This window comes from Balearica regulorum, chromosome 3 (assembly GCF_011004875.1).
Source record: "Balearica regulorum gibbericeps isolate bBalReg1 chromosome 3, bBalReg1.pri, whole genome shotgun sequence".
In the NCBI taxonomy this organism is placed as follows: Eukaryota; Metazoa; Chordata; class Aves; order Gruiformes; family Gruidae; genus Balearica; species Balearica regulorum.
In genome coordinates, this window is record NC_046186.1 from 77,872,350 (window position 1) to 77,880,598 (window position 8,249).

Sequence of the window (8,249 nt, forward strand, 5' to 3'; positions counted from 1 at the left end):
CTGAGCCAGACAGAGATAATAAAAAAACCAACCACTGATGTTTTCTCAATGGCTCAAAATCATTTTGGCTAGGGCTCCTTATTTGACACTGGCTGTTTGAAATGAGATGTTTAGCTAAGTGGACAGCTATTTGAAATCTATGATCAAACAGCAAAATTTAATTCTAAAAGGAGTCTTTTGGATAAAATAATTTAGACCAAATATTAATACTGTGTTTATTAGGAAGAATATAGTTCTTGCAGATTGTCTCAACATTAATTCAGCAGCAAGGAAATAAGCATACAGTTAAGAACACAACGTATTTGTGAGGCAAATACGTGTTAGTGCACATGATTTTCCAAAAAAATTCCCTCCTCAGCTACATTTGTGCATATTTCAGAATGCTTCTAACTAGACGGTTAATAAAAGTCTTCTCATGACTATAGCTAAGGTTGCCATAAAAAAAAAAAATTAACTGAAAAATAGTTAGGAGTAGCTTACTCAAAAAAGTTGTCCAGATAAGAACGATGCCAAACTTCAGGTCCAAATATATCAGAACGTGGAGAAATTTGGAATCTAAGTAAAAATCTTAAAACTTAGGTCTATCAAACTTAAAATAAAATAAAGAAAAAAGATTAAAAGCAGTGAATCTGCTCTCGGAATTGCACGCTCACCAGGTTTGTAAACTCTACATGAAGTCAATGATGCTCTGTTCACTCTAAGAGGTATAATGTAGATGCTCTATGCAAAGCAGTGCAGATGCTTTGTCTGTGATTTACTTCATGTCTTCTTTTTCTCTTCCTTGAGGATTAAGCATTTAAAGTAATTCAGTAGCTAAAACAAGTCTATCTTATAGGAAAAGGTCTGGGTTTACATGGAAGGGGGGGTGACAGGCGTCCACGTGGATGCTAGCCTGGCGTGTGCAGAGGCATCGTACTGGCTGTCAGGCAGGTCCGTGGGTGCCCCACCGTCGTACAGGGGGGATGCGGAGGAGGCGGCAGGGACCGGGTGCGGAAGGGCAGTGTAGTGCGCTGGAGAGCCACGTAAAAACTGGGAGCTCAGGCCGCTGGACATCCCACTTGACTGAGACACCGGTGTGATGGTGCTGTTACTCACAGACCATAAGTTAGGATACTGACTGAAAGAGGGAGAGTGATAAAATAGGTTATTAGCAACTCTACTGCCTGCTGGCAGTTGCTCACTCAGGTGACAACACAGCGCTCAAGCTGGGTTCGTTTGCTGGAGACAGTGAATTTCTTTAGGAAGCTCCCGGCCACTGCAGGGTAGGAAGGACCCCCAGGCAGGAGCTGTGTTCATGGCACCCCATCAATAAGTCTAACCTCCCTGTTTTCCAACAACAGGTTCCAGCACTGGATATATTAGCAAATTTTAAGCCAAACTGAGGAATGAAAGGCTGGCCTGAAAAATGTAGAGGTTTGAGAGCTGATTGCTGAGCCATGCCATATCCTTTCCTCAGGGGAAAGCCAGGTGATGGAGGTGGCTGGACACGGTGGCTGTTGAACTCAGAGAGGTTTGAATCCATTTCCATGAGTCTGTCGGAGCCCTAATCTCCCTTGGGTGCCTTTGTAGTCAGAGAGGGACAAATGCCTCCAGACAGCATCCAAGCTCCTAGGACCTTGTCGATCATCTCACATTAGAAGGGGAAGAGCTAGATTGATGGCTGCAGGTTGCACAGATACTACAGAAAGGCTGCTTAAAAGCTAAAAAAAAGCCTTGTCAGGACACTACAGCATCTGCACTCTCTCCCCTCTGGGTATGTATGTACACACACATATGTATAAACACACATATGAATTAAAGGAAACAAGGTGATTCAAGAGAAACACTATGAGGAAAGGTTCAGTCCTGTTGTATAGTACTACACAGCTCTTTCTACCTATTGATCCCAAGCAGTTCAACAAAAAAGATAAATATTATTCTAACTTTACAGATCGGGGGTTAAACACAAGGGCTAGCAGAAATGCCTTCCTTGAGGTCCCACAGTTCCAGTTCTACTGGGTTTATCTACTGGACAAGTCAGTCCAGCAACTGAAAGCCAGTGGACTTTGCAACTGTCCAAATATGTACCCTGGGGGTCAGATGTGGAAAGAAGTGCTAGGATGACCTGTTTACTTCATTAACAGTTCAGGACTAAAACTTATGTTCAGTAATATAGTTATCTTATACCGGATAGTAGTAAATACTCTTATTAACGGCTAAGTGTCCATGTGCATGGTTCAAATAAAAATGCTTTCCACAAGCAGAATGGTAGGTCTGAATTGCTGAGGAAGATGCTCAGACCTCTGTGGTTAACAGTGCAGATTTTGCCACCTTATCTGTATCTCTTTGAATTGTCAAGTTTAGCTCCGAGGGACTGACTGCCAGCTATATTGCTGCTAAAGGATTCAAAAGTTTAATTAAGATAAAAAGTACAAAGAGAAGAAAATACACATTTATACAATCACAAAATGACAAAGGTTTTCACCAAGTGTATAATCCCACACTATGCTGGCTTCTGTGGAAATGCTGAAGTAAAGAATTACTGCCCCAGCCGCTTGCTCCTTCTCCACACTACGGTTCACTGCCCCTTTGTAGCAGAACAAGGGTTTGTGGAGATGGATGGGAAAGCACTGACTGGCTAAAATGAAACAGATCAAAAATGAACTTTTAAACACCATTTTGCTTAAATGAGATGAAACTTAAAAGAGCCTCCTCAAATTCAATGGATGTTTGCCTAAGTGAATTGCAATCCTTTATCGAATATTGCTATCACAAGTATCTACACGTCCAAAACCCCAACATAAAAAAACCAAAAGATTTTTAGCTGTTTCTTCAATCTGTTTTCCATGTGAATAGTCCTTCTCAGTGCCTCCCCAGAGCTAATGATTCACATGTGGCCAGGATTTCTAATTTGCTGGTGACTCTTTACCTCCTTTTTTTAGCCTTCTTTTCCTAGACAGTATCAATATAGCGATTTGAGGGCTGCTGAGGGAGGGACTCCTACCTGGAGCTGGTAGCTGTGCCAGTGCTGTGACTCATGGGCAGCATCGTCGTGTGTGTGGGAACTCCTAGAGAAGACCAGTTGTCGTGGGACTGCAGCATGGAGAGGCAGGCAGAGGAGTTATCTGCATAGGCTGCTGAGAAAACAAGCAAGCTCTTAAACATACTAGAACCAGACCGAATAACAATCTTGTGTTCAAACGCAACGCACGGATTTAAACCACCCTCCTCATTACTGCCTTGCAAACAAAGTTACACACACACACAGAGAAAAATGAAGTCAGCTACCTGTTGTGTCAAGCTTACACTTTCACTGGCATGGCCCTGCTGAGGTGCTGTTTTGCTCAACTCACAACTGCAAAATCTTAGTTCTGTGAAGGCTCTCTGGCCGAAAAGCTGTCTTCTTTCCCACTTTCTCAGTGGGCTCCTTACTTACACTGTCCCAATCACTCTTCCAGGGCACCTTCTTTATCTCCATCACCTACATTGGCAGTAACAGTCTGGCAGCCCTGGGTAACAAGCATATCACTGGGTCACACATCCCAGTTTTGAGCTGCGCGTGCCACCACGAGCTCTGAAGCCTGCCTTAGGCACCATCCAGAGTGCAATATTGGGCTGTGGCTTAAGCTGCTCAGCTTGTGACCAGACCTGGCTGGCCAACACAGCAGAGGCACTGGGAAGCTGCAAGGGGAATCCCATACAGCCACCCATAGCCAGAAAGAAGTTACTGCAGCAGCTGGCTAAGGGAAGAAGAGGTTCCTTGTTGGGGAATGGGGAACAAGGAGGAACGCTGGAGGTGTTTTGTTCTTTTATTGTGTTTCAAGTCACAAAACTTGCATAAAATTTCCAAGGTTCAAGAAAAGTCCACAGAAAGCTAGCTTTCCACTTTAAAGTGAACTACAAAGCTTCATATAAATTCACCAGGCTGCATATGGAAGCCCGTGTATTACTTCACAGTTTAAAAATCTTCATTTCATTTTATTTTTTAAATGAGAACCTTCAATATCCATACAGGTTGAAAGGCAAAAATTGTTAACAAGTCTTTGCCAAAAGAAAAAAAAAAAAAAAAAAATCACTGCTAAAAATGCCCTTCTCTCCTCTCCCTTAAGTACTTATTTGGCTATTTCTGAGCACAACTTTTAAATAGCTCTGCAGTTTACTCAGCTCCATATTGTTTCTCTGTATCTAGTAGTGACACATTCATTGAGAACAACCTTAATGCCCTGATGTTAACTACAGCAACAGGCAAGCAAGTAAAACTGACAGAATCAGGCCCTCAATTGTTCTGTGTTAATAATAAGTGACACTATTGACAGAACCGGATATATTCTTCATTTCATTGTATTACCTATAGCTAGTGATTAAAGTCCTCGCTTTCAAACTTAATTTAAAAAAAAAAAAATAGTCAAAGTATAAGCTCACTGGTTACAATAATTCAAGAGCACAAGACAAAGCCAGCACAATATCATCTAATCAATTAGCAGGAGACAGTTCTACACAACCTCAGTTTTTCCATCATCAAGAGACAGGGGACACGTACTCATCATTTCTATTCCTTTGCACAGCTGGTCCCAAGCTCTCCACAAAAACTGAACTAGATAGCAACCTCAAGTTCTGTGGCACGACTCGAGACGCCCACCGCTCAGAGGTCACATCCCTCGCCTCATTTCCCATCTTTTTTACAGAGCTGCGACGCCGGACTTACTTGGCGAGTTGTTTCTGTGGGTGTAGGGGTTGGGGTAGGGGGCAGGACGGTGGTTCCTCAGCGACGAGTACCTTTCACAGCTGTGAGCAGGGGAGAGCGACAGGGGGGCTCCAAACTGAGGGTGAGGGTTGGCAGGTGGGCACAGAGTCCCAGTCCCGGGAATAAGCAGCTACCTAGCTGTGGGGAAGCGAGAGGTTTGTAAGATGGGTACGTAATGCAGCCGGGCAGGGACAGAATCACAGAGCGAGGGGATAAATAATCGATCAACGAGGAAATGCACACTTGGGAAAGGAAACAGAGCTTCAACGTGGCTGAAAAATCTGGATCTTTAAAACTTCCTTAAATGATCTCATGAAGGAAAATTAGGAAACAGCTTAGAAAAAGCCCTGTGTCAAGCTAACATTATTTTTTAAGTTACCATTTAATTACAATCACAGTAAGGAAACGCTGAAATGGTTAAAGCCTCCCCTATGTAGGCAGTGCATGGTCAGTAATGGTTAGTTTAATCTTCAGTTTTAAATTGCTCTTTGGGGGTCTCAATCTATAGCTAAGCTCTGAGGTTTCTCAGACTGCCAAGAACTACTCTTAAAAATTAAGTATTTTCACTGAAACAAAATAATTCCTACTGCAACTCAACTTTCCCCCTCCATAGGCTGCAGACATTTTTTGGCAATAATCTGTTAAAATAGAAACCATTAACACTAATTCTTTTTATTCATCTGAAAAAAACCCAACCCTTTAAGAAAATGCTCCTAGTTTTCTTAAAGTACTTAAAACATAAGTACCATTTCGATAATTTTCTGCTGTGTTTTGAAATAAACATTTGTCTCGATATCCGTATGGATATTGCTGTCCTTGTATACAAAGACAGCTGTCTTTTTGGACATGAAGGTAACTACGAGATCTTACTGAAGAATTTCGAATTCAATACTGTTGTCTTAACCACACACACCCCTCATGTTTATACAAACGTAAAGCTGCATGAACCACAATCGTAAGGATTGGTAATATTATTCTCCCTATGAACTAACAAGTGAACCAACAAACACTGCTCTAAGTTTTGCTTAACTTAACAGATGAGATGGAAGAAATCAAACTTATGTTCAGAATGAAAGGAAACGTACACTGTGAATACCCAGACTGCTGGTTGTCTCCCACTTCCTCCATCATGTCTTTGTGATCACTTCTATAAAAGAAACCGTGTTGTATTAGCTAAGAATATGCTTTTACAAATCTATGTAAAAAAATCCACACTTTAGAATTAAGAGCTCTCACCTTTCTTTTGCATCAAGAAATGCCTTTGCAAACGGATTGTATTTAATTTTTAAAGCTGTGATCTAAAAACAACAACAAATATCTTTATTTGCAAGTATCACTATTCATTATCAGACAGACATTAGGATTTGAATTAGGACTATCCATTGAAGTTAGTGAAATCGCAGATTTTTGAAGAAATAAGATTAGGCCCATAATACCAACCTATGGACATCAATTAAACAGCCCCTAAGATCTGAAGTGTTAGCAGAGAGCAGGGAATTAGTCCCTCTGCCAAATTCTAAGAGACTGAATTGCTTGGGTTTATTGATCAGCTAAGGAAACAGCTGAGAAAGGTAGTACACTAAAGAGTTATAAAAAGCTTCACATTTCAAGCCAGAGCAGAATGGGCATAAAAAAACCCCAAAACAAAACAAAAAACCCCAAACAAACAAACAAACCCCCAACCAACAAAAAACCCCCAACACCAAAAACCCCACGACACCTCTAAAAGATCGATAATTTACAGATTCATTTAATATAGATGTGCATTCTGGCTAACAGAGAAAGGCCAGTTTTGAAAGTGGCACATCCATTTATTTCACTGTGTAGCTGAAAACGACAACCGTATTTCTTACCACTTGTTTGCCCCACAGAATCTTTTAAGAATTACTCTCCTGCAATGTTTGCAGTACGTACCGAGACAAACAGTGATCAGAACTCGGTGTTATTACACATGCATAGGGCTTTTACATATATTAATTTCATTTTTACGTTTAACTTGAAACAAAGCACCGAAAGAACTGAAAAATGTGAGGTGAGATCCATTATTTTGCTCTGTAACATGCACTTTGCCACTTGAAACCTCCTGGTACTTGCATCCTTTCTTCCCCGCTGTGCGTACCTCCTCGTTCTGGATAGGCCGTCACGGCTATAACTGAGTCTCTGGGAAGGAATGGCTGGTGATCATTCGCTGGGGGCCACCCACTCGCACTATATGAATTCTTGGCTCGTACTTGTGCAAGGAGTTCAACATGATCTGTGAGCAAAGGGATAAGAGCAGGTAAGCAGTGGCAGAGTGGAGGCAGGTGCTGGCAGGCACAGAAAGCACTCGGGTTTTAATGTGTCTAACGATCCGTCTTTCCAGCAGAGGAGAAAGAGGCAACAGGTACGAACAAACCTCAAAACCGAAGCTGTAAGGAAAGGAACACCGCAGTCAGACCCCCCAACTTTTGCCTAGTTATGCTCCTCCCTGTTACTTGACAGGGCAGCTTGCATAGTCCTCAAACACGTTAGCGATAAAGAGCCAGAAAGACACATCGACTGCACTGTTGGCATTATCAGATATTCAGACTAGAAAGACGTTAAGAAAAGAAAGTCAAACATCAAGGCGCCCATCCTCGGCCGAAAGACCAGTTCTGCTGAAAAAATGCAGTCCTGGGGGGGGAGAGGGGGAAAAAGCACGACCCACCCCACCCCGTTTGATAACGGCAATGTAAAAACGAGCATTAAGGAGGGCGTGAGCGGTGGCTCGGCCGGATCCTCGCCGGCCCGCACGGACGGGTCGGGTCGGGTCGGGTCGGTCCAGCCCCGCGGAGCGGGGCGAGGGCAGCCCGGTGCCGGTACAGGTCCCGGTGCCGGTACAGGTCCCGGCGCTTACCTGCCCGCCGCCGTTGAGCTTGTTGGTGAGTTTGACTTTGCTGAAGGAGACGGGCGCCTTCATCCAGTGCGCGCCGAAGTTAGGCGAGTCGGGGTGGATGTAGACGCAGCTGGGCGCCTGCGGCTCCGGCTTCCCGCCCGGCACCCACTCCCCGTTCACGTACTTCCAGCGGTGCCCGTCGGCCGCCACGAAGTCCAGCAGGAAGGAGTACATGGCGTTGGGGTCCAGCCCCGACACGCTCACCTTCAGCACCGGGAACATCCTCCTGCGGGGCGACACGGAGGCGCGAGGCACGGCGGGGGGCAGCCCTCGCCCCCCACCCCCCGCCCCTCCCCGGGCTCAGCCGGGCGGCCGCCCCCGCCGCCGCCGGGACCCCCTCGCCCCCCGCCCCCTCGGGACGTGTGCGTGGGCCGGCGGGAGGGCGCGGGGCCCGCGGCACCCCTACCTGCCGTTTTTGGTGACGATCATCTCATTGGTGAGCTCCTTGAAGCGCAGCCACAGGTCGTTGTCCTCCAGCGTGACCCGCAGCTCCCGCTCCGTGGGGTCTCCCTTCTCGCTGCCCGCCTGCAGCTCGCTCTCCACGGCGCTCAGCAGGTGGTCCACCCGGTACTGCAGGGGCTTGCCCGCGCCCTCCGTGCCGGGGGAGCTCAT

The 8,249-nt window shown here is 45.1% G+C and overlaps 1 protein-coding gene across 1 annotated transcript; it reads right to left on the reverse strand.

Annotated features, from left to right (window-relative positions):
• Positions 1-631: 631 nt before the first annotated feature.
• TBXT (T-box transcription factor T) lies at positions 632-8,249 on the reverse strand. Its single transcript, XM_075750079.1, is given in 8 exon segments — positions 632-1,117; positions 2,984-3,113; positions 4,685-4,861; positions 5,809-5,870; positions 5,960-6,021; positions 6,843-6,977; positions 7,599-7,863; positions 8,044-8,249. Coding segments are annotated over 8 exon segments (1,305 nt in total). The 3' UTR covers positions 632-849.